Source organism: Cervus elaphus, chromosome 24, assembly GCF_910594005.1.
Source record: "Cervus elaphus chromosome 24, mCerEla1.1, whole genome shotgun sequence".
Taxonomy (NCBI): Eukaryota; Metazoa; Chordata; class Mammalia; order Artiodactyla; family Cervidae; genus Cervus; species Cervus elaphus.
In genome coordinates, this window is record NC_057838.1 from 57,391,755 (window position 1) to 57,418,375 (window position 26,621).

Sequence of the window (26,621 nt, forward strand, 5' to 3'; positions counted from 1 at the left end):
ACCAAGCAGCTCTGGCTACCATGGAAAACAAAAACAAAGAGAAGCACTGTTCATGATGGACAAAGCACACCTCACAGTGACTCTTTTCAATCAACATATTGAACACTTCTACATGGGTTTCTTCTCGCTACCAAAAAAGTTTCATTTTGAAAACAAGGAAAGCCATAGTATTCGGTTTTGGTCAACCAGAAAACACAAGGCTGAGAAACCATAGGTCATTATGAGATGAAGTCCACATGGGATACTTATCCATGGACAAGCTGGAAGTAATAATGCAATAGAGATCCTCCAGAGATGATGGCACCATGGTGCCATCAACATCGCCTTACCTTTCGATCTGGCCAGTTGTACTTGGCAAAGATAGTGTCATAGGTGTCCACTGCCCCATCGGTGACGAGCATGATGGCCTGGCTGCAGATGCTGCCTTGTCCAGTGTGGTTGAACTGTGGAGAGAAATAAGTGCAAACTGAGAAACACCCCACAGGGCTATGTGTACCCATGAGACTTCGGAAGCATGAGATCTTAGGTTCATGTTAAGAGAGTTAACATGAGAGTTCATTATGCACCACCAGAAAGAACCTACAGGATGAGGCTTTGCCCACTTATGGATCTCCATATTTACTCTGAGAAATTGCAACTAAATACAGACCACAGAAGAGATTTCCTAAATATACACACAAGGTAGGCAGTGAGATTCTAGGATAGTTAACCTGTCTTACCTTCAAACATGGATAGTGCTTCAAAATATAAGCCCAAAGGAGTTGGCAGAGCAACCTTTTAGAAACACAATTATGGGCAACAGAATACGTGATGAGTAACATCTCTTTCAAAATCTAAATGAATATAGTCTGAATGAGTCTAATGGATACAGATTGTGCTAAGTAATAAAATCAAGGAGGTTTTGTAAACATGGAGAATAAAGTCAGGAGCATGCCAATTCAGAATATACTGTAAGCACCCTTTTTAGGGTTTGTTTTAAACATGTATTTGTTAGCATGTAACACTATATATTATGTATGTTAGTATGTACAGCTTGCTGAAATTCCAAGATTGTGCCCACTGTGGTATTAATGCTGTACTTCAACTTTCAGTTTTACAGAGCATTTCAAAAGTGCCCAGTTTTTGTGAGTGGTAGCTTGAGTGACCAGATGACGGCTGTCAGAGGTTTGTGTCCTCCCCTTGAATCACAGGTGAAGAATCCCCTTAATGAATGCTATTAATGCTACAAATTCAAAGTAGGTCCTTTAAAAACCCTACAGTTACATACCAATGAGGAACACACAGAAAGATTTTAACCTTCAGTAGTGAAAACTCCCACCGCTACAAACTGTGAAGTTGCTGTTTTTTTTTTTTTCATTTATTTTAAAATTATTTGCTAAGTGCCCACACAGTGCTGAGGATGAAACACAGAAAAATCTCTTCCCTCATGTAATTTATATTGTTTGATGAGATACCAAGGTAAAGGAGTAAATTATGTTTTATGTTTGAAAATGGTGATGCAAAGTTTAAAAAAAGTAGGGAGATAGAAAATGCAGAGGGGTAACTTTAGAAAATATAGTCTGGGGAGCTATTAATGAGGTGGTAACTTTTGAATAATACCAGAAGGAGGTGAGCATCTGGGGCAAGGGCCTTTCAGAGAGGGCAAAGAGCATATGCACAGGCATGAGTGACAATGTATAGGCATGTTCTATCTACTAACCATGACATGGGGGAAGGATGATGGTCACCCTTGGATTTGCTGCTGACTAATGAACAAAGCTAGTGAAGGTGATGGAATTCCAGTTGAGCTATTTCAAATCCCAAAAGATGAAGCTGTCAAAGTGCTACACTCAATATGCCACCAAATTTGGAAAACTCAGCAGTGGCCACAGGACTAGAAAAGGTCAGTTTTCATTCCAATCCCAAAGAAAGGCAATCCCAAAGAATGCTCAAACTACCGCACAATTGCACTCATCTCACATGCTAGTAAAGTAATGCTCAAAATTCTCCAAGACAGGCTTCAGCAATACGTGAACTGTCAACTTCCAGATGTTCAAGCTGGTTTTAGAAAAGGCAGAGGAACCAGAGATCAAATTGCCAACATCAGCTGGATCATTGAAAAAGCAAGAGAATTTCAGAAAACATCTATTTCTGCTTTATTGACTATGCCAAATCCTTTGACTGTGTGGATCACAATAAACTGTGGAAAATTCTGAAAGAGATGGGCATATCAGACCACCTGACCTGCCTCTTGAGAAACCTGTTTGCAGGTCAGGAAGCAACAGTTAGAATAGGACATGGAACAACAGACTGGTTCCAAATAGGAAAAGGAGTACATCAAGGCTGTATATTGTCACCCTGCTTATTTAACTTATATGCAGAGTACATCATGAGAAACACTGGGCTGGAAGAAGCACAAGCTGGAATCAAGATTGCCGGGAGAAATATCAATAACCATAGATACGCAGATGACACCACCCTTATGGCAGAAAGTGAAGAGGAACTAAAAAGCCTCTTGATGAAAGTGAAAGAGGAGAGTGAAAAAGTTGGCTTAAAGCTCAACATTCAGAAAACTAAGATCATGGCATCTGGTCCCATCACTTCATGGGAAATAGATGGGGAAACTGGAAACAGTGTCAGACTTTACTTTTTGGGGCTCCAAAATCACTACAGATGGTGATTGCAGCCATGAAATTAAAAGACGCTTACTCCTTGGAAGGAAAGTTATGACCAACCTAGATAGCATATTAAAAAGCAGAGACCTTTTGCCAGAGACCTTTGCCAACAAAGGTCTGTCTAGTCAAGGCTATGGTTTTTCCAGTGGTCATGTATGGATGTGAGAGTTGAACTGTGAAGAAAGCTGAGTACCGAAAAATTGATGCTTTTGAACTGTGGTGTTGGAGAAGACTTTTGAGAGTCCCTTGGACTGCAAGGAGATCCAACCAGTCCATCCTAAAGGAGATCATGGGTGTTCACTGGAAGGACTGATGCTGAAGCTGAAACTCCAATACCTTGGCCACCTCATGCAAAGAGTTGACTCATTGGAAAAGACCCTGATGGTGGGAGGGATTGAGGGCAGGAGGAGAAGGGGCCGACAGAGGATGAGGTAGGTGGATGGCATCACTGACTCAATAGACATGAGTTTGAGTAAACTCCGGGAGTTGGTAATGGACAGGGAGGCCTGGCGTGCTGTGATGCCTGGGGCTGCAAAGAGTTGGACATGACTGAGCGACTGAACTGAACTGAATGAACCAGAGCTACCAGAGCACTCACAATGAAGTGTAATGCCCAGTCTCCATGAACTTAGGTTTCTAATGTGGAGTTTGAAGTTGCAGTGGCTTTAGAGAAGATTGGATGAATGGATGGATGGATGGAATCGATGGCCTCTTGGTCATATTAGGACAGAGTAAAACCAACTCAAAACATGGATGGAATATCATAGTATAGTGGAAGATATTCAATCTTATTTCAGCACCACAAACTGGTGCCTAGTATAAATTCTCTTTTGAGAATATTTTTTCTAGAGACTAGCTTGGTGGTCCAGTGGCTAAGACTCCACACACTCAGTGCACAGGGCCTGGGCTTGACCCCTGGTCAAGAAACTAGATCCCACATGCCATACCTAAAAGATCCCAGATGCTGCAACTAAGACCAGGTGCAATCAAATAAAATTTTAAAATAAATAAGTAATAAATAAATATTTTAGAAGAATATCCTTTTCTTCATTTATAAGATGGGAATAACATGCTTATAAGGTTGTTACAGCACAGATTATATGTCCATTATATGCTGGGCTACAAGTATGAACTTACTTAATCTTTACTAGTCTCTGAGGTACATACTATCATTATCCCCATTTGACCAGTGAGGAACAGAGGCACAGAGATTAGCTAACTTGCCCAAAATCACACAGCAACTATCTGTCATAGCCGAGATGTGAACCCAGGCAGTCCAGCTCCAGAATCTATTCTTAGATTCAGTATGCTCGACCTATGGCCTCCCAATAAAGAGATGATGCTCCTCAATCTGATAGCTCCACAAGTGTTCATTTCCTTCTCCTGTTCTCCCTTGTTCTATTCTTTCTAGTGTTCCAGGGTCACATGGCAGACACCAAGGTCACTACCCTGAGAGTGAGTGCTCCTTAAATTCTGTGCTTTTAGAATGTGGTTCACTTTAGTCCTGACCCTGGAAGTCATTCCTGCAACTCTGACTGGGCAGGTGTCCTTAAATTAATAAACACACAAGGCACATGATACAGTATCAGTAGGTAGAAATATCTGAGAACTAAGACCATTGGACCACAAAACTTTTCACATAACTTCTTTTTTACTGTCTTTATTATTCATAACCTACTATTCTAGAAAACCCATCAACTCTTGAACAAAAAGCAGCAAAGGACAATTCATAGCGTGAGACTCTTTGAACCTCTGACCTCAAAATCTTCCCTTGCTGCATCTACCAACTGTAAACTATAATTTAGGATTTCTACCCTGTCTTAACCAAGTGTTTTCCCTCTCTTCCACCCTGAGGACCCACTTTCAGCTAGACTTTCATAGTCTCAATAAATGACTTTGCCCTTTCCACTCTGAGATGCTAAGATTCTATCATAGCACAAGAACAAACAGTCTTGCAGCCTTGTCTTATCAACAGGTTGCTCTGGAGATATTCTGGAGAGCCTGAGATTTGACACAGCCTTCATGTCACTGGATGAACCCAGTAATGTGCCACCAAACACAAGTGATCTATTCATTTGACCACAGAGGCTGCAAAAGGGAAAAGATCAGGACACCTCGAGACTGTTGTTCATGTAACTCATTTGAAAACACCCAGGAAAAACTCTCCCAAACGAAAGGCAAGAGGGAAGAGAGGGAAATAAAGATATCTGAATACTGCACACTGGAAGAAGGGGTTGCCCCAAGCTGTTTATTTAAATCCATTACTTTCTTCCATGGCTGAGTCCCTGGTTTTCCTCTGAAGCAATCTGCAGTTGGGAGAATTTTGAAGAATGCAATTAAATTCAAATGCTTTGATGAGTAATATCTCTTCTCTTCATATTTGTCTAGAACTTTTTTTTATTGAATAGCGGGAGTGATGAAAGTGTTTTCCATAATAATAACAATGACAAGGGCCTGATGATGAACTACAATTAGCTCAGTGATTCATCAGTTAGCAGCAAAAATTTCAATGCATCCTGACATTTAGAGCATTTGGTTGTGATTAACAGTCTTTGAAATGTCACCGAATTTTATTTAATTGGCTAAGAAAAATTTTTAAAAGGTAATCACTGCAAAGATTGTATTCATCGCCAAAAAAGATAATTGCAGTTGTCACATGACAAGGTAGATGCTAACTACTGTAGCAAACCAGCTCTGTGTTCTTAAGAGAATCTAATGAATGCAGCAGAGATCAATAGCTAGAAGGGTCTTAGAAGTTTATTTGAATGCTCCTTTCAAAGCCATTTGTACAACAACTGCAAGCCTTTAAATCATCTGAGCAAATACTGAAACTGAAATGTAGGTAAATGCAAAACAGAATTAACTTCATTTAGTTATAGTAACTTCTGAACCATTCTAAGCCATAACCACAATTGGCATTTCAATTGTGTGTGTCTAAGAGAGAGTGTGTGTATTTGTGTTTGTGTGTTCAAGAAATAGCTTTTTATTTCATACTGGCTTGCAAAAGCAGACATAATACACAGGAAGAGAATTATATCACTAAAGGTCATATTGATGAAGTGGAAAATAGCTAAAGCTTCATTTTCATGGGAGATTAACCATCTCTGTGTTTTTCAAAGTGTTTGGCTATTTAAAAGCCCCGTGGCAAGAAATGGGATGGAAATGTTTCTCTCTCTGGGATAAATGTGCACTCAATATGGTGCCAACTGTCAACAAATCTCAGGCAGGGACATTTTGAAACATTTTTGTTCCTTCCATTTCTTACTTTCTGGAATTTACACTCGACCCCTCAGACTTCCTGACTGGCCAGACCTCAAAGGGCTTTTACCGATAAAGGTAGATCAAACAGGTATGTGGAAGGTTTCCCTGGTTCAAAAATGCTTCTCTCACTAGGATTCAAGGGAAAAAAATCCACCATGTATTGGTGATTTTCTGGTTCTTGGAGGTATTGGAAATACTACATCCTCTTAAAGGATAAAAAAATATTATGCCTGAAGGGGTGCCTGGGGAGCTGTGACTTCTACAAATTCTATCCTGAGGTTATAACATGATGCAGAGAGTTCCTGGGTCAATAATTTCAGTGCTGGTATAGACATATTTTAAAAGGTCTGTTCACTGTAGGACTGCTAAGGCCCCTAGTAGCAAATGAATTGTGAGTCTCCAAAAGGAGGATGGCATCCCACACCTTGACCACAACACCTATGTTGGAGCTTTGAAGCAGACAGCATTCCACTTGGCATTCCAGGGGATCACTGGCTTAGGAGAGTTTTAAAACAAATTTGGTAAATGAAAGGCATGGGGAGAGGAAAAAGTACCAGGGCAAGGAAAAGAAGAGAGGGGGGTGAAGGGAAGTAGATATTCCTGAGGATTTGGGCAGGAAGTAGGACCAAAGCATTAAGAGTAGGAGCTGCTTCTAGAAATCTCAGGCAGCCTGGCAAAAGTTGAGGCTGCCTAATGTCTCTGTGGTCATGGTGATGGCACTTCCTACCCAACCCAGCATGACTAAGAGGGAGCTGGGTGCCACTGCCTCATGCTGAATCCTCAACCCCCATCCAGCATGGCTGGATTCATGACATGTGATGTACATAGCTATACAGGGCCCCACACTTGGTTGAACACTCTGGTATCACTCTCCTAAAATTCTTATTTACTTTTGAACAAGCACCTGCATTGTCATTTTGCACTGGGCTTCATAAATTAAGTGACCAGTGTTGGGTCTATTCCTAGCCTCATTTTAAAGATGAGGAAAATAAAGGTAAAACCAAGCAGAATTTTTTCAAGGTCACACAGCAAGCTCTGAGTGAGTCAGGCTTCTCAGCCCAACCTGCCTGACTCCAGAAGCGACAAACTTCAACACAACAAGCATCTCCGAACTCTCTACTCCTTCACCACCTCTGTCAAATATCAGGAAAACAGAAATCTGCAAGGTACATTTCCAAGCAAGGGACTCCCTTCCCCCATCTCAGAGTAGTCTCCCCCTGCACTAAACACCAGGTTTTTTGAAATAAAGAAAGCCAGTTTCCCAAATGTGGCAAGTCCCTTCAATATCACCCTCCAGAAAAAACCTGCTAAGCTGTGGAGATCAACATCTCCAAGCCCTACAGAGGTGCCTATTCGGGGTTCAAAGTGTTAGTCACTCAGCTGGGTGTGACTCTTTGCAATCCCATGGACTGTAGCCTGCCAGGCTCCTCTCTCCACGGAATTCTCCAGGAAAGAATACTGAAGTCAGTATCCATTCTGTTCTCTAAAGGATCTTCCCCAGCCAGGAAATGAACTCAGGTCTCCTGCATTGCAGGCAGATTCTTTACCATCTGAGCTATGTCAAAAGCTATCCAAGATTCAAAGTAGAATTTAAAGATGTAGCTTGGTCCTTGGCTCTGATCAGTCATATTTATCAATTATTAATACACTGTTAATAGGTATGTGCTGTCCCAAACACTGAGTTGTCCATAAATGCTAATTATCTGTAGCCAGGTGAGTAGGAAGGGCCTCCGGTTTGTATGACGGAAGCTGAAATGACACCCTCCCTCCTTATTTTTCACTGTATTTTCACTGATACACAATAGGAGCTCCGGACTGAGATGTAAATAGCCTTCTATGTGCCAGCAGATATTATTGGTAAAAAAAAGAGTATAGAATTAGGACCTATCCTTGGCTTGAGAGCCACTGTAGCTTAGTGGTAGAAACTCAAATTATGGAGTCAGACATAACTGACCACCAAAACAAGCCACGCAGTGCTAGGTGAATTCTCACCTGGAAACTGAGGGCTGGTAGCCTGCAGAGCTACCTGGAGGAGAAGCCTTTGAACATCCAGTTGCTCTCCCAGCTCCTGTGGAACTTCAACATAGCTGTCACCCCATTCAGGGCTTACTTGCTCTCAGCTCCACCCCATATTTTTTTCCTGAAAATCACATTTCCCAGACTGGGCAATAGTTTTGACAAGTTTTGTCTTCAGGTGAATACTGAAGGACTCAAGGGAGAGGCCAAGGTATTTCTAAGCCATTTCTCCTTTTCTCTCTGCTTTGGAGGCCTCGGCATTTTCCAGCAATGGCAGCATCGCCTCCAAGGCACTAGTTTCCACAGGACAGGCCCTTCCCTAGCATTCCAGCTCCTGCTGGGCAGGCCCCTCAGTGGTTTTGTTCTGCTCTGGATGGCCACAGTGATGAGGCTCTGATGACAGCCCTCCCTCCTGTGGTCCTTCCCAACCCAGAGGGGAGCTGCCTCCTGCTGGTGTTAATCCATGGATTGGTTTACTCTCTGTTTGATTTCTCAGCTTTTCCATCCCCTGTGCAACCAACTTCCTGAGTTCAACTCCTGCTGTTTGAAATACCTAGAGTAGCTTCTATTTTTCTGCTTCTTAACATCTAAGTCACTACCTCCTTGGTCCAAAGCAACCACTGTGTGTCACTCAGATAACGGCCTTCCTGCTATTGTCTTTGTTTATCAATAGAGCAGCCAGCGGATGCTGCTGAAATCCAGGTTGGACTCTGTCATTCTCTGCTCAGACTCCAGTGACTTTCCATCCCACACAGAGCAAGAGCCAAAGTCCTCCCTGTGTCTACTAGGCGCCACATGCTGCTGCTGCCTCTGCGACCTCATTTCCTAGGACACTCTTTCTTTCCTACTTGCTCTTGTCATGATGGTCTCCTTGTTGTACCATAGATATGCCCTCCCTCAGGGCCTCTGCATTTGCTGTTCCTCTTGCTGAAAACTTGTTTCTCAAGATACCATAGAGCTGCTCCTTCACTTCCTTCAGGTCTGCACTCCAACATCACCTAAACAGAGAGCTCTTCCCCTAGCCAGAGAACTCTTGACCTCACTGTATAAAGGAACAAGCCCTTATCATTTTGGAACAGGAGAATTATTGTTCTCCGTAAAACTACTCATTTCATATGTCTCCTGTCATTAGAACTTGGGTCAGCAAACTTCTTCTGTAAAGAGCCATATAGTAACTGTTTTATTTTTTACAGGCCATATGGTATCTATTGAAAATAATCAACTCTGCCACTGTAGTACAAGAACAGCCATAGACTATATGTAGTCAGGTGGGCATGTCTGTGCTCCAATAAGACTTTATTTACAAAAACAAGATGGAGGCTGATTTTCCTCTTGGGACATAATTTGCAGACTTTTTCACTAGGATGTCAGGGCCACTAAGGCAAATACTTAGTCTATTCTGTTCACTGGTGTACAATTCCCAGTGCCTGACATTTAAAAAGCATGCAACCTATAGTAGTTAAATAAATAATAGAGAGTCTGCATTAATAAAGATAGTTATTTATTTTCCTACTGCCCTCCCAGAGTAAAAAGAACACAGAAGTCGCATGATGTTTTAGCTTAACACAATTGCATTCAAGGGGCAGAATCACCAGCCCCAAATTCCACAACATATTTCACAGGATGTTAACAGGTGCTATTAATATTTGAAATTCTCTGTTCAGCAAAGCAGGAGAGATAGCAGGTGCAGTGGGGTTTGTTTTTGCAGTACTTACTGAAGCCCCCAGTGTGCACCGCATATTGTGCATCTCCAGGGGGACAAGGGGAAGGTTGGGATAGGTAGCGCCTGTAACACTCCCTAAACACAGCACACAGAGAAGGCCTTCTTCCTCTGAACATTACCACAGGCAGGGGTTCAGTGTGACTCACAATAAGGAATCCACTCCATGAAGAAACTGAGAGTTTCTCAGATGGAAAGAAATCTGTGGTAGATGGTGCTCTATTATTGAGACACTGACGGCCTCAGAGTCAATGACAGTGGCAGGTGAGTCCCCTGACCAGACTGTACCATCGACTCTGCCCAGCAGGGGGCTGGGATGGCCTCCCAAGTTGGACCTGGCTCCCCAACCTTACCCTCTTATCTTATGCCTGGCTAACAATAATGCTGGCCCATGAAAATCCCATCTATTCTCTTAGAGGAGAGAAAGGGAAATCAAAGAGGAGCTTACATCACTGAGAATGTTGAAGGCTTCATTCAGAGCTATATCCAGCATTCCGATTCCTTTGGCAAAAAGTTTGTCCAGATGCTCCCTGAAGTGCTGAAACAACAAAGCAAAAAAATCCATTAGCATCTGTCCTGTTATACGAAATACCAACCCTGAATGAACAAGCACATGCCAAGGCAAAACCCATGATTCTCAGGCCTCAATGGGCATAATTTAGTTTTTGCCTTCCAAATTCAAAACATAAGAACTTAATATAAAATTTACCTTCCATATGTATTTTTTTTTAGCTTTGATTACAATTTAGGGGAAAGAAAGTTAAGATTTTGGTGAAAAGTTTATAATTTGCTGAAAATTTCTGCCTCCCTCTCCAGTTTCATCTCCTGTGACTCTCCACTCTTCCAGGGAGTGCTATGAGCTCCACCTTCCCCTCCCTTCCCCTATTTTCCCACTCAATCATTTTTTAAGACTCCATACATACTCCCCCTCCACTGGGAGCACACTCTCCATCCATCTTCTGTCTTCCTCTTATCTACTTTTGTCTTATCTACTTCTGTCTTATCTACTCAGGGAGTGTCCGTTTAGACACTCACCCCTTCTTGCCCTAGAAAGCCTTCCCAGAACACCCACCCCTGAGTGTGTGGGGTGCTTCCTTGCAAGCCCAGGCTGCCATACCAGGCTCAGATCCACCATGCACTTAGCACTCCAGGTGTATAGTCACCTGATTAGATTCTGTCCCCACTCAAGACTGTGATGTTTCTAAGACAGGGCACATCTGATGGTCTTTTGTTTTCCACATTTACCACATTTCTGATACATATAAGTGACGCTCAAAAGCCACCTCCAAAGAGTCAAAAGTGAAAGTGAAAGTCGTTCAGTTGTGTCCGACTCCTTGCGACCCCATGGAATTCTCCAGGCCAGAATACTGGAGTGGGTAGCTGTTCTTTTCTCCAGGGGATCTTCCCAACCCAAGGATCAAACCCAGGTCTCCCGCATTGTAGGCAGATTCTTTACCAGCTGAGCCACAAGGGAAGCCCCCAAAGAGCCAAAGAGTGAGGCTAAAGACTGGGTCACAACATGAGACCCATGCCTATGGGAGGTAGATCCAGGCAACAAATACAGAGGGCTTCGAGGAACAGGCAGATGGGAAGGAGGCTCTTCAGGAGCAGCCCCAGGCCTTTCCACTATGTCAGTTCCACAGAAGCCCAGCATCAGCTGGAAAATAAAGGGAACAAAGAAACTGACTGTGAAACCAAACATCTCCTCTTTCCAAAAAGAGACAGGAGCAGGTCCAGGCCTCTGCCCAGGTACACGGGAATGTACATGATGGTCAACGGCCCAAAGCCCATGTTGAAAGCAGCACAGCACTTGGCAACATTTTCCAACTGACCCAACCCAAAACCACTTGTTTTCTACTGAAATGAATTATTCTGTTCTCAAAGGCATCCAACCCTTGTCTGCTGGGGAAATAGCTGGAGAAGTCACTAAAGACACTAGGAGGAAGAGGGACAAGAGGGGTGGGTTAGGGAAAAGGGATGCTAGTGACTTCCTGGCCTAGGAGTGGTTTCATTTCTCCTACTGTGCCTGCGACCCAACAGTACTCCAAGTATGCCATCAGAAATCACATGGTGACGCCCACCCATAATGTGTCTGCCTTGGGACTCTGAAAGATCAAAGCCATCATAGACACTGATCCTAGGATATGACTTATAGTTCTAAGATGCTGTTCTGCCTGGAGCTCTGGTCATCAGGATGGGCTGCAGATTTGCTGGCAAACTGGACTGGAAAGCTTGAGTGGGATCCTTAGGGCAATCAGCTTTAATGACATCCAAGCTGAACATGAATCAAGGCTGGATGTGAAGCTGGTAAATCACCCTGGAGATACGCATAACACCACAAGACCTTTTCCCTGGGCCACCCCTCCCTCATAGCAACCACACTGTGACGCTCACCAGAGCAGCCTTGGTTCTGGAAGCCTGCTCGATGTTAGGTTCTGAACAAAAACCAGTCAACTGTGTCCACATAACAACCCTGTGAAGGTCCATCATTCCCCTCTGCAGAGAGTAAGACTGAGGTCCAGTATTGCACCTAAATTCACATACCTCCAAGCTGCCTGGCCCAGGTTCTATCCAGGTCAGTTTCAGCTGCTCTAATTCTCTCCTTTCTACTACACACTCACTGCTGTTTATTTTGTGTGTGTGTGTGGTGGGAGAGGGGGTAACCTGAACGCCAGGCACTGGCTATGAACTTGACTGAGACCTGGCCAGTGTGTCTCCAGTAGGCCTGCTCTTAGTCTCTGCACTCAACTGAATCTACAATTGATTATCAAGTGGCATGCGGAGGGTCAGGGAACTAGGCAAACGACACAGCCAGGAACCAAGTTTCCTGCTTCTCTATTCTTGCTGCCCTTGACTGGCAGCAGGACGCCAAACTCATGGCATCGCCTCTATGAGCACTCAGTGGATAAACCCAGAAATTTGACTGAATCTAGGAAGCTTATGGGTCCCACTGTGGGTAGGTAAGTAGTCAGAGCAAATCAGTCTGCCTTCTCCGAGAAACTCCACCCTTGGAAACCTGACTTGTGAGTGAGTGGTGGCCACCAAGAAGACTTAGGTTTGGGAAGTGTCACCCAAGGTGGGCCCAACACATCTTATAGGACACAAAGCAGGATGGCAGGCCAATCACACAAACTGTGGAAAGTGTGTTCTTTAACCAGGCCCAGGTTCACATCACACTGGCTGGACTCTGCCTCGACACGTTAGTTCTATTCATCTGATGTCATTTCTGTCAACTGCATTTAGTTGTGCTCAGTCACACAAGTTTACACAGGACTTTTTTTTTTATAACATAGCAATTTTTCTTTGAATCCTTGTGTAGCTGCATGTCATGTGCAGAATGATGTTTCAGGCAATGGCTGCTTTTATTGTTGGACACTTAAGAGCAAAATGCAATAACATGTCATGGAATTCCCCTCAATTTGCTATTATAACAAGGTCAATTGTGATTTTGTTTCTTCCTGATAGAAACTGAGCTCCTACATGAAATAGAAAAAAATATTTCTTCATGTTAAAGGTTTCTAAATGATGTCACAGATGAAGGATTCTTTGTTTTTTCCTCCTGGTCCTCTCTCTCACATTCAAACCCCCTTTCCTCCTACTCCACAACCTAAACAACTCAACTTCATCATCCTAAGTCAACCAGGCTCTGCATTTAACCCTCAGTCCAACCCTCCTCCAAAGTGGGGACAGGGGGTCCTGCCTTCCAGGGAACTATCTCCTGTGATGTGATCTCTACTAAGAGCTGCTCTGCCCTTTACAGTAGTCATGAGCTACATGTAGCTGTTAATATTAAATTTAATTAAAATTACCTAAAATTAAAAACTCAGTTCCTTGATCACACAAGCCACATTTCGAGTTCTTGACAGCCCCATGTGGCTAGTGGTCATTGGACTGGACTGTGAAGATTAAATAATATCTCCATCATTGCCTAAAGTTGTGTTGGATAATACTAACCTGGAGACACAAGAGCTAGACTAGTCCTTCCTCCTTACTAATCCATCGCCTGATGGTGAGTCAGAGGAAACTCTAAGGCCAGTGGATATGTATGATTTCTCCTATGCAGAATTCTTTTCCCTTCTGCTGATTTCCCCTCTTCCCCAACACCCCATAATTTATATGAATTGAATAGTGCTAACATCTCTCTCCTTCCCCAATCAAGGGTTGGCTCCCCTGATCAGCCCCGTTCAATGTGTGAATTCTATCCCATCAGCCATAGTTGGGCTTCTCCTGAAACATGATAAAGAAGATTCTCTCTCCATTGAGATTACTAAGAAGTCAGGGAGGCAGCTGGTGCTGCCAGCAGCCATGAAGCCACTGCACAGGAAGAGCTCATCGGAACAAAGGTGACAGCCAAGGAGAACAGAGCCCACAGTGCAAGGGGGCAAGACAGAGTCACGGCAGCGTGACATGAGCCCCTAAATCCAGCCATGCTTACTTTTCTCGGGTAAGTGAGCCAACAAATTTGATTCTTTGCCTGACTAGATGTAGCTGTATTGGGGCCACTCAATTCAAAGGACCTTGCTGACCATGCCCATCACATAACCCTGACTGAGGCAATATATCCCCAAAGACCTCCCTGCGTTACAATGACCTTTCTCACCTCACCTATGCCCCCTCTTTCCTCTTCTTAATCACTGTCATTTCATTGCCTGATTTACACATTGTCTGAGTGCCCATGCGGACAGAGCCAGGCACTTCATACACAGCACACTCCTAGTGCACACGGATGGAACAGCCATGGCCTTCCCTCCCCATGGCCTTCCCTCCCCATGGCCTGGACTAATTTCTTGAAGATGAACTCTAGTTGTGTGCATTCCAAGGGTAGTGTCCGAAAGGGAACAAAGGGACCTGGCTGAATGTCCTGCAGCCTCCCAAACAGATTTTTTTAAATCTATTTTCAGGTATGGCTGCTTACTATAAGATCAAAAATGTTTATATTTAATGCAATCATATTATATGAATACTTGTATGTTAGCAACCAGTAGATAGACCCTATGGACTCTGCAAGAATAAAACTGAATTAGGATCCAGGAGACTGAGCCCTAGTTTTGGTTAGACTGCTTACAAGCTATGATATCCCAAGACAAGTAGCTTTGGTTCTCAGGCCTCAGTTTTGCTACCTATGAAATGGGGGTGAGAAAATTTCTGTGTATTTGGTAAAAAATGAGAGCATCCGTGCCTTAGAGCAGTAGGCAGGAGCCAGGTGGCTTGAAGTCCAGTTTCCACTCTGCCACTCACCCTCCCTCTATAAGCCTTAGTAAGATACTTCCTTCATCAATGCCTTCTTTTCTGACTTAATTCAAAAGGCATCAAGCTGACTTCTCACTATTATTACAGGAAAAAAGAAGACATCTGAAAGAACCATGATGACAGAAACATGTGAAATTTAATTTCATACTTGCTAAAAGAAATACTTGAAAAAAAAAATCCTACAAAACTTTATGCCTCAAACACCTATGCCAACTTCCTGGTTTGCAACTTTACAGTCTAACCCACCTTGAAAAATGACTCATTTCACCTTAAAGGGCTAGGTTTTATTAAGTGAAGAGACATGCGGTTGATTTTACTGACACTGAGGACTGAGTGTCTTCTAGAGCAAGCTACTGAAGGACAGTATTTGGCTCAAAATTAGCTGAGCCAGGAAACCGTTCCTCAACAACTGTGCCAGGAGGTGGCCAGTTTCCATTATTTTTCTAAATTAAAATAAACAATTTATTGGGAATGGTGACAGTTCCATTTTATTATTAAACTTCAATAAAGGAGGAGGAGGGTGGCTTTTTATCTTTGCTTCAGGCGCTCATGCAGCATATGCTGCTGTCCGGGAGAAGGCCTCCCTTCCAAAGCAATTAGCGCAGCTTAACGCCTGGGGAGATGAACCAGCACGAGTGCCGCGGCTGCCTACGCCCGGATGCCAGCAGGCACAGCGAGGCCGCTTATCTCTGCGAAACAGTCACAACATCCAGGCCAGTGGAAGGTCCTGTCGACACAACCCTCTCTCTCCACCAGCATTTGATTTAGTTGAATCAATCCTGATAACTCTGGGATAATAGTGATCATGTTTTTTCCTATGTAATTATAATGCATGTCTGAGTCCTCCCAATTAAGAGCAAGGGATTAATATAAAAAGTGGACATCAGGAGACAAAACAATCCCACATCCACGGAGTTGATGAGAGTCGGTGGTTCTGACTGGGGTTACTTGGGGGAAAGGCTAACATCAGTGATGCCCATCCAGGTCACTAGAGTTCAGCAGACCTGTATTTTGTGCCCATTACACCTGGACAAGGGATGCTGCAGTCACACGAAGGCTTTCAGAAACTGCCTCACCCAATTCCTCCAAAGGCAGCCAACGCTGGCTGGATGGTAACTGTATACTGGGCACTGGGTACTTTTCATCCATAACTGCACTCCATCTTCCTAAACACCCCTAAAAGGTACTATTAGGTTCCTATTTAACACACAGGCAAATGGAGTCTTCGAATGGTGAAATATTTGTCCAGGATGGCAGAGCAAAGTATGAGGAAGGTGGGTTTCAAAGTGCAGAGCCCCATATTTAAATTCATATTCAGTCAGCCCTTCCCAATGCACAGGGTGCAGCTCTTGACATCCCTGATGATGCAGCATACACAGCCCTGGGGATCTCACACAGGCCTGGCTTCAGGGGCACGAGACAGATGCAGCCACACAGGGCCCCATGTTCAAAGGGCCTGTGCTTGGTTTAACACTGTGCTGTTACTGCCTTGAAATTCTTAATAAACTTACTGTGGAATCTATTTTTTTTTAAATGAGATCCAGTGGAACAGATTATGCATGTGAGCAAAGAAGATATGGGAAGTGTGCAGGCCCCTGTTCCTTGCTGCCTGGGTCACACCTAGCATCTGGCAGTGCCCATGGAGTACAAAATTCTGATGGACAGCCACAGAGCAGGTGTTCCTCAGACGTGCCTGGCTATGTTAGGCTGTTTTGTACTGTGGTCATCAGATGACAGACTAAAACTAAGGAGCTAAAGGTAAGAGTGCCTTGTGGAAGCTCTCCAATCTTCAGCTCTATCAGTAACAAGACATGGTACCACTCACCTTCTCCTAAAATAGTGATACTGCTCACATCAACATAAAATCAGCCTGAATAAATAAGCAGTGTCCCAGGGATCATGACTGCCTCATTCTGATGTCAAATGCCTCATGGAAATTTCCAAACATGCCTTCACACATCTCAATGGTCCCATTACTATTGAGCTACAAACCCAAACCACAGAAGGCCATTTGCCAGAGACCCAGATGGCCTCCATACCTGATACTAGGCCACAAGATGATTTCATATAAATATGGCCTCTTCATCATGATATAATTCCTCCTGGCAACAAACCCTCCTTCACCCTCATCTCTGGGATAATTCTCTCATGCTCCAGTGAAGTCTGAGAAATTCCTTGGCTGAATCTTACGCCATCTTTTGGGAATATATCTTGGATCTATGGCATGAGTGCTCAAGCCAAGGCTGGTATACAGAAAGCATCTAATAAACACTGCGATCGTCAGTATCACCTTGCTTTGTCTTGGGAATGCTCTCTCTACTAGGCCTCAAATGAGCCCCATGGACTACCTATTTTCTAGAAACCTTTTTCTATCATGTGTTAGGGGCACATTGTGATTTTTTCCCCTGGGGAAAGCTCCCCTGTGTTTTCTATCTCTTCACTACACGTGTTTCCCTTCTACATGCTGGAAAGAGAAGCACTTTGTACACTTCTTATGACACCACTATCTCAAAGTGAATCAGACTGTGATTAGATCTGGTGGGGAAGGCAGACTGTGAGACAGTGTTTCTCAAACGTGAAAACACAATGACCCAAAAAAACTGATATTAAAGAGGTAGGTCCAGATGTTTGCCATTTGGGGGAAAAAGTACAGACCTGATAGAACTCTGTCTGAGTCAGTCCCCGTTTGTCCTTAATGTTGTATATTACAAACTGAAGTGTCTGAAGGTAGCAGATGTTTAACGCTAGTGCCAAATTAGAGACCAGATAGATCTCCTGGATGTGAACAATGAGTACTAATTCATACTAGGAAGTCAGCTGCACTATAACTGCATTTCAATGGCAGAAGCACTTACTGTCCCATGTTAAGATGATGCGGATGAGCCCAGAACTGATGATTCTCTGTGACATGGAAATATCTGAAGTGGAACTGGTGCCTCCATGGAAGCTTTGCACAGCGGGACAAGTCAGGGTTCAGGAGGACTCCCTGCTGATCTTATCAGTTCACCATCCTCCTTGTGAGGCCCCTAAGGGAGCCAGCTTTGAGAACCTTCTAGCGACTGAGGAAAGTCACAGTCCAAATGCTACTTATATAGAAGTGCCTGCTTTGTGTCTCTCCTGACAAGATGCCATGTGTGTAAACAGGCAGATCTCACCCTTCACAACTTTCTGGTATTTCTGAAGGTCCAAGTCCATCCTTCATAAACTTTATAAAAACCTTGATTTTGACTCAAGTGAGCTTCTTGGAGGAAGGAGGCTTTCATCAGCCTCACTACATGAGAACAGATACAAGTCACAACTTCAGTTCACTCCAAATACAGTGCCAAGCTCTGGAAACTTCGGCTACAAAGAGATGTATATTTATAGTCAGCATCTCCATGAGAGAAAGGAGATGTCTCATTTCATCTGTCTCGCTCATGTTATGGCCCCAACACCCTTATGGTACCTAGCCAACCCAAGGCAAACACTCAAATACTTGCTGACTCAATGGACAAACTAAAATATATAAAAGGCCTTACATTCATGCAACACTTAAATATGATTTGACCCAAGTTCAATTCTATGAATTTATTATAGGGAATTAATCAAGCAAATATGCAAATATTTATACAGATGCTCATCACTGTACTGTTTATAAAAACAGGGGGAAAAAAGGAAACCAAACTGTATTTTCAACAATAAGGAGGTTGAAATGTTTTGTAATCATCTGAAATATTTTAGAAGAATATTTCAGGGACTAGAAGGGTTATCACAACTTGTAATAATTTTAAAGGACATTTAAAGAAGTAACAATCTACTTTTTTTTTTTAAGCACAATTACCTGATGTAAGGGCCTTCAGGACAAATACAGCAGTATAGTTGGTTCTTTTTGTTAAGATTACATGCAACTTTTAAAATTTTCTTCCTTTTGCTTATCCATATTCTTTATTATTTGGTATAAAAAGAAATGTTAAAAATGAAAGCATCATTAGACAGACAAAGACTGCTGTAAATGAATCCCTTCTTCCTAACATGTCCATATTTGTAGAATTTCAAATTTGGGGATCTTAGTCACAAAGCCACCTTTCAACTTGCAAAAATACCAGGTTGCTCCACATGACAGACAAGACACACTACCAAGTGGCCACTGGGTGCCTGACTCGGGGCCTGGAGCCCTGGGGACAATGGAAGAAGAGAGAACCCCTGCCTTGAAGGGAACCAGAAAGATCCACACAATGACACCTCAGAGGGGCAGGCCCTTGCAAGAAAAGAAGAGAGTGGAGAGATGAGGCAGAGAAAGCCTGGAGGGCAGGAGGAATTCTTGGAAAATAAAAGAACCGAAAACAGTTGGTTGGGTGAACTAAGCAGTCCTGGAGCCTCGTTTACGATAAGGCCAGCGACGGCACCTATTCCTCTTGGTGGAGCCAACAACCCACACTCTCCGCCAGGGGGGATGGCAGGGCCCGCGCTGTCTCCTAGCCCAGCTCCCTAATTGATTCTGCCTGTGCTACAAATGCAACCGACTCGCCAATTAAGGCAGAGCTGATTGAAGCTTGGCTGCATCTGTGGTTATTTCTTCTTTCCACACGTTTGTTGAGAGTGACACCAAACAGAGAGGGACCACACACAAAAACCTTCAACTTCAGATAATGGAAATGTCTAAACAACAGCCGACACTGCACTGCTTCAACTCCAGTTTGCAATCTCAAATTCTGGGGCTGGTGTTTTTTAAAAGGTCCCAATGGAAGCTCCTTCTGATGTGGTAGTAAAGAAGAGATACCTCCTGTAGAAACAAATTTAACACTGGTTCAAAAAAAAAAAAAAGACAAAAACACTAAAACTCAGCTACCTACCTCAAAAATCTCTACAATAATTCAGAACTCTTTTCTCCTTATTATTGTATGAATGATCTTTTGACGTCATCTTATAAAGAGATAAAAAAGAGGAAATATTCATTTTCAGAACTAAATAATTTGACACCAATTCCAGGGACTGGCTTTGCACAAGAATACATGTTTGGAAGAGCCCAGATTTAATGATCTGATGACACCGTCCTGAAATTCTTACATTTTGGACAAGTGGCCCCTCATTTTCATCTTGTACTAGGCCCTGCAGGTGATTTAGCCAATCCCGATGGCAGCTGTGGCTTGGGGCAGACACATGGACAGGAACTTGGCACCGTACTGGAAGACTGTCTGAGCTCACAGACTTTTGTCTCTACATAAATGTCTACTCATGTTCATCAATGCCTGGTTTTATTTCCTAGTGTCCTAAAAGGATAAAACAAGAATACAGCATTTTATCTTTAACTTAGGACTATACATGGAGTCCTTCACAACTATTAGTTTGATATGCTAGGTATTAAAATCATCTAGTATCAAATATCAGGAAAAATTAAGAGATTCAGAAGGCATCTCATAACCATGAAAATATTTAATATTTTCACTCTAAAAATAACTCAAATATTTAAGTCAGGCTCCCAAGGTTTAGAATGGAAACAGTAATGAGAGATCAGAAGATCCATGCTTAATAAGAAGCTTCCACATTCAAATGAATCCAAGGAGAACAGCTAACTTCTGTGGGGTGACTCAAGCAAAAGTTTTGGGGTTGTACTAGACCCCAGTGATGTCTAAATAATATGTTCATGAACAGACTGCAACAGAAGTACCAGAAACTTGTTAAAAACATCCTGTGACTCCAGGCCAACAAATTCTAATCCAGTAGATCTCAAGTGGGCTCAGGAATCTACACATTGTTTAATATTGTTCTTGGGATTCTTATGCCTAGCTGCCAAGTTTTAATCATTCACCACCCCGAGGACAAGAATGGGAATTTCAAAATTATTTAAGTCGAAATGCTTTTAGCCAAACGTGACCAGTCTCATCCAACATGATGTGTCCATGATAAAAATCTGAGTGATTGGTTTTGGTCAGCTACTCTGGATCACACAAATCCAAGTGCAAGACCTCAGGCACACGATCTGGGCATCATCAAAAAATAATAGATAGATAAACATTTGATTATCAAGGAAAATGAGTCCCAAGTGAAGAAACCTCTGGGCAAGGAGGTCCAGAGCAGCATCCAGGGAGCAGAATGACAGGGAGGGCCCCAGACTTTATGTCAGAGCTGCTCTCAGTGAACTGCCCCTTCTAAGACCTGCAGCTTCCACACATGGCTCATTAGATGTACATACAGTGAAGCCAGGGTATGGAAGGCTCATGCAGCTGGCAAGGAAGGAAAGCCAAAAACAAGTACAGCAGGAGGCTCCATTTATGAGTTAGCTCCCTCGGTGCCTCACAGCACATCCCATTATGTTGGGTACTCAGTAGTCTGTAGTCCCTAAAATCAAACCAGTCCTTGAGAAAAAGCCAGGCATGCAGCTTTCTGACTTCCCTAGTGGAATTATCATGAGATAGCAGTTTCAACCAAGGCACACTGATTTGTGCTAGATACTCCCCTCCAAGACCCAGCGAGCTGCTAAATGAGGTCAATCTAGCTCAATCCAGTAAGAGTTTACAGCAAATACTCTACAAATCTGCTAGACTTAAAGCAAACCTTTTTAAGTATTACAGATGGAAGAACATCTTCTCTCTCTAAAGATAAGAGGCAGCTACAGAAGCAAAAACACCTTCCGCTTTGTGCACTGAATGCCTTTAATGGAGAGGAGTGCTCTTGAATTAGCAACAGGGCACACACAATGTGTGAAGCCAGCTCAGGGGGCTCAGGCTTGAGGGAGTAAGGCTGCAGAAGCTTCCTACTGTTAGCTGTTGAGTCCTCTAACCAAGTGTGCCATTGTACCTCCGACCCCCGACCCCCACCCCACCCCCAGCCCTAACACCCGGGGAAGGGACAGGCTGCATCAGACAATGCTTCAGACAATGCTGAAGTCAGATAACAGCTCCTTCCTGAGAAATGCCTTCAGTGCCAATCCAATTCCAAAGTGTTTCAGGCAACTAACTGGCTGCAAACTCGAGGGTTGCACACAGCCTGTGCCAGCTGGCTTTCACCACCAGGGCCTTGGCAGGCAGAGTGGAGGCTCTGGGCCTGGCATCTGGATGGTCCTCCCAGGCTCAGTGGTGGCAGCTGAGGCAGAGACCCTGGCAGCTCCCCACTGTCCACGGGCTCTGCCCGTGTGGCCAGAGTACTAGTTAATGCTTGGATGGCCTGACATCCATACACAGACTAAAGGAACATCACAAAGTGAAGTCACACAGCTTTAAGACTTTCAGGGGTTTCTCATAAGTCATTTTAACTAAATCTGGCGAAAGTAAGAGGTTTAATCCCTCAGAAATAATCTAAGTTAGAGAGCAGACTGAAGAGCCATGTTTTCACACTGCTGGGGTAATCTGCATATGAAAGTCCATTGTTCTGACTGCCAGATTGTTTTTGTTTTTTTCTTATTAATTAGTTACTTTATTTGCATCTAGGTTCCTGTACAGTTAATTTATACAATTAACAGTGATTAAATGAATCAGCCGCATAACCTATTGGGAGCAGACAGGCTAATGGGGGTACACCTAATGTTGCAGCCCAACTAACAGGCACTGTCCATAATAAATAAGTGAAATGCTGAACTATCAGACTATTTTTTGCCTACAAAAATAGCAATTTAATACTGTTGCTCATAATAGCTTTTTATTCTGATCAAGTTGCTCTGAATTCATTTTGTCCAAAATAAAATATGAGATGGCAGGGTGAGACTTCCTGTCCCAGAATCAGTGATGATCCAGTGAAAGGAGAGAGAAGACGAGGCTTTGGAAATTAAGGAGTCACAACCGATGTGTTGATGTGTGAGGGAGGCCTGACTGGGTTCCCATCACCCTGATATTCACAATGTTCTAGCAGGTTACAGCAGAATAGCTAAGGTGGCTGCGCTTGCCACTCAAAAAGGCAGGATTTTACAATGTGCTATAGGACCTCATGCCATTTGTACTTTCTTTTCTATTTTCACATCAGCGACACTTGCCATAAAAATAACTTAGGTTGCTCTGTTTACGATGATGGCCCAGCCCATATGTGTGCCTCCAAGTGCTGACCTGTTTCTATGCCACTTTACAAGGTACAGTTCCCATGATTCTTGACTAAATATTTGTGAAATCATGGACAGCACATTCTAGCTTAACCGTTTGAGTGTTCCCATTAAAAATGTCAAAAGGTGTTGCTGGGTCATTCTGGGCATACACACTGAGGAAACCAGATCTGAAAGAGACACATGCACCCCAATGTTCATCGCAGCACTGTTTATAATAGCCAGGACATGGAAGCAACCTAGATGCCCATCAGCAGATGAATGGATAAGGAAGCTGTGGTACATATACACCATGGAATTTTACTCAGCCGTCAAAAAGAATTCATTTGAACCAGTCCTAATGAGATGGATGAAACTGGAGCCCCTTATACAGAGTGAAGTAAGCCAGAAAGATAAAGAACATTACAGCATACTAACACATATATATGGAATTTAGAAAGATGGTAACGATAACCCTATATGCAAAACAGAAAAAGAGACACAGAAATACAGAACAGACTTTTGAACTCTGTGGGAGAAGGTGAGGGTGGGATGTTTCAAAAGAACAGCATGTATACTGTCTATGGTGAAACAGATCACCAGCCCAGGTGGGATGCATGAGACAAGTGCTCCAGCCTGGTGCACTGGGAAGACCCAGAGGAATCGGGTGGAGAGGGAGATGGGAGGGGGGATCGGGATGGGGAATAAGTGTAAATCTATGGCTGATTCATGTCAATGTATGACAAAACCCACTGAAATGTTGTGAAGTAATTAGCCTCCAACTAATAAAAAAATTAAAAAAAAAAAATGTCAAAAGGTGGATAAGCGTGGTGGTATGTATGAACATGAGAATTTCATGCAGAAGGGCTGGTCGCTCTGGGAGAGATGCTCTGGGAAGTGGCTTGTTCTGAGAACCGCAGTTTATTCTTTATATACTCTATCTTTCTATACATTAAAATTTGGGGCAGGAAAACTTAACAAATCATTAATAATCATTACTACTTAAGCAAATAATCAATTACTCAAATTTGTTAAGATGCTGGCCCTGCAAAACACCCTAACGCCGTTCTCCCATTAAACCTTCCCAGAATCCTATGTGATAGTACAAGAAGGAAGGGGAGAGAGGATGCTCACCTGTGTGACAGAGGTGAGGTCACACACACTGCCTGACAGCTGCTCACTGTGGTCAGACTCATAGCCACATTCATTTGGTTCTTAACAATTAGGCATTTTTACCTCTAATACTACTTCTCTCTCCAAAACAGAGACTATTGATCTGAACTTCAATTCACCCCAACAACTCAACACTGTCATGCTAAACAGTAACTCTGGTGGATATAAGTATACTGCTCTAACTTTTATCAAAATCCTAGACACTCCAAGCTGTTGCTTATACACTCTCAGCTGTTTTCATCTAAACCAGCCTTGGCCTTTTTTCCTTACAAAATCAGGCTATCATCTTCCATTTTCCAGCTGCCAGTTTGCCTACCTCTAGCTTTTTCTTTTACTCTCAAGACCTAAGACTTCATTTTAAACTATAGCAGGATGAGAAAATGAATACTCCTTTCTCCATTCATTCACCTGTTTAGTCAGTAATATCTGAGCACTTGGCCAAGGGCTCCGTATAAGAGACTCAGCAGTGATGAAACACAGAGTATGTGTCCACAGAGTGGTCTTTCAGGTAGTGAATGACAGACAAATGAACAAGTAAATAAAAAGAAAGGAACATCTGTCACAAGGGCTCACATGAGTCAGAGTAAGGTCACATGGAGGAGGGGTCAGAGAAGGTGACCTCTGGACTAAGATCTAACCAAAAATGAATGCTTCTACTTCTTCTAGGAGGAGGAGTTGGTGCTGAGATCCTACTGAGGTGGTAATGGGCCTGGTGTAGAGTGTGATGACAAAGAAATCTACCCCATGCCCTGAGTGGATGAAGAAAGAGCACATGGTGGTCAGCAGGCATTGCACTCACTATAAAGGAGGTTAGCTTTCATTTTAGGTGGAATAGGAAGTCTTGGAAGGGCTTTGATCAGGAGACTGACTTGATCTGATAAATCAAGTGCTTCCTCCATTCAGTGCCCTTTATGGATGGCCTGGCCCTATGCTGGATGCAATAGAAACAGTGGCAAATACAACATCATCAAGAAGACTCTGGCCACTGGGGAGGGAAGAGAGAAGCCAGATCACCACATGGCCTCATGGGGAAGCCACAAAGGGCACTGTTATTTTATCTGAGGTCAGAGGGTGAAAAAGTTAACTGGGCACAGGAGATGCAGGAGAATAGGAAGGGGAAAAAATCTGTATGTTCCAGACACGGAAAACAGAATATATGTAAGGTTTTAGAGGGTTCACACTGACTTCTAGGCTATAGAGGTTTTAATATGACTAGAACTGAAAAGAAAGAGGGAAGGAAGGAGGGAGGGAGAGAAAGAGATGATGGAGAACAGGAGTGGGGGGAAATGTCATAATAGCAAGAGAAGAAAATGGATAGATAAATGAGAGGCATAGGATGGAAGACAATAAGGAGGGAACCAATAGTTCAATATTTCAAGATAAGTTCTAGAGATCTGTTATTCAACATCATGCTTGTAGTTCACCTAACCATAGACTAGACCACTGTCAGTCTTTTGTGGTAAAATACATAAACCCACCTTATTCTTGTTTAGAGCTGCACTGTGTTAAGTTATACTAGATCTAAAAATGTTTGCTTCCATTTAAATTATTCTGAAATTTTCTCTGGATTTTTAATGTAATGTGACATTTTTAAAGCAATGCAATTCTTACTACCTTTTATTAACTCTGAATTGAATAAAACTGGCTTAGTGTGTGTTTACTCTGCAATTTTCTCTCCCTTGGTGTTTGGGCAGCAGAGTTACTTTGCACTTACAGTTAGTTCATAACATACACCTCACTCCCATAACATTGGTAAATTTGTACAGTGGACACGTACTTGCCCACTGGATGCCCAAAAAGCCATGAGAAGTGGGAAGTTTCAGAATCCAGGATATCTCTTTAGACAAAGTTCAGGCTGGCAGAAACAACACTAGGGAAAATTCAACAACTCTGATGTGTATTTTTGTTAATTCACAGAAGTTCAGTGTCTCCTGATCTCGTGGGAAAAGATCAAAACTTCGGAGAAAGATGAGAGTGACATGGGTTTCTAAGATCAGCTGATTTAGAAATAAATAGAAATGCATCTTAAACAGAGCCATGAAGTTCAGTGGATTTCAGAACATCTTCATTATAAAACCAGAGAAAAACCGTATCACTAATCTTCCTTCCCATCCTGGAGAAAGACCACAGGAGGTTCATTTTAAGGTCTGATGAATGGTTCAGAAGGTCTGAAGTAGATCAGGACAAGTATTTACTCATTTGAATGCTATATTTAAACTCCAGGCTCACCCAATTTGTCATGGTTTCTCTTTCCTTAAAGAAAAAATATTTCAGTTCTTTGGTACATAAAGCAGCAAAAGAAAATTCTCTCTAGACAGTAAACAATGCCTTTAAAAGACAAAAGCTTAATAGAATCTCAAGATCACTTGTTCAGGAATGATGTGTCATGGGCCATGTCAAGTAAAATCACAGGAAATCTGTGAAACAGGACTATTCAGTCTGTCCAAGGCCAGTGTTTTTTGCTCTAACATTCTTTTATTTCAAGACATCAAGATGCTCTCATTCCTCTTTTAAATTTCTAAAGTGAATTTTATCAAATACTGCTTTAATTAAAATTACC

General features: G+C 42.8%; 1 protein-coding gene across 4 annotated transcripts in view; it reads right to left on the minus strand.

Moving 5' to 3' along the window:
• Positions 1-26,621, minus strand: part of CACNA2D3 (calcium voltage-gated channel auxiliary subunit alpha2delta 3) — an 846,876-nt gene that overhangs the window by 370,226 nt on the left and 450,029 nt on the right. For all 4 annotated transcript variants that reach the window (XR_006337469.1, XM_043885641.1, XM_043885642.1 and 1 more), the window contains exons 10-11: positions 10,100-10,189; positions 330-443 (exon numbers count right to left, since the gene is read on the minus strand). Coding sequence is in view for 3 of the 4 variants with exons in the window: in XM_043885641.1 (XP_043741576.1) it covers positions 330-443; positions 10,100-10,189 (204 nt within the window). In the remaining variant the exon portion in view is untranslated. The remainder of the gene's footprint in view (positions 1-329; positions 444-10,099; positions 10,190-26,621) is intronic.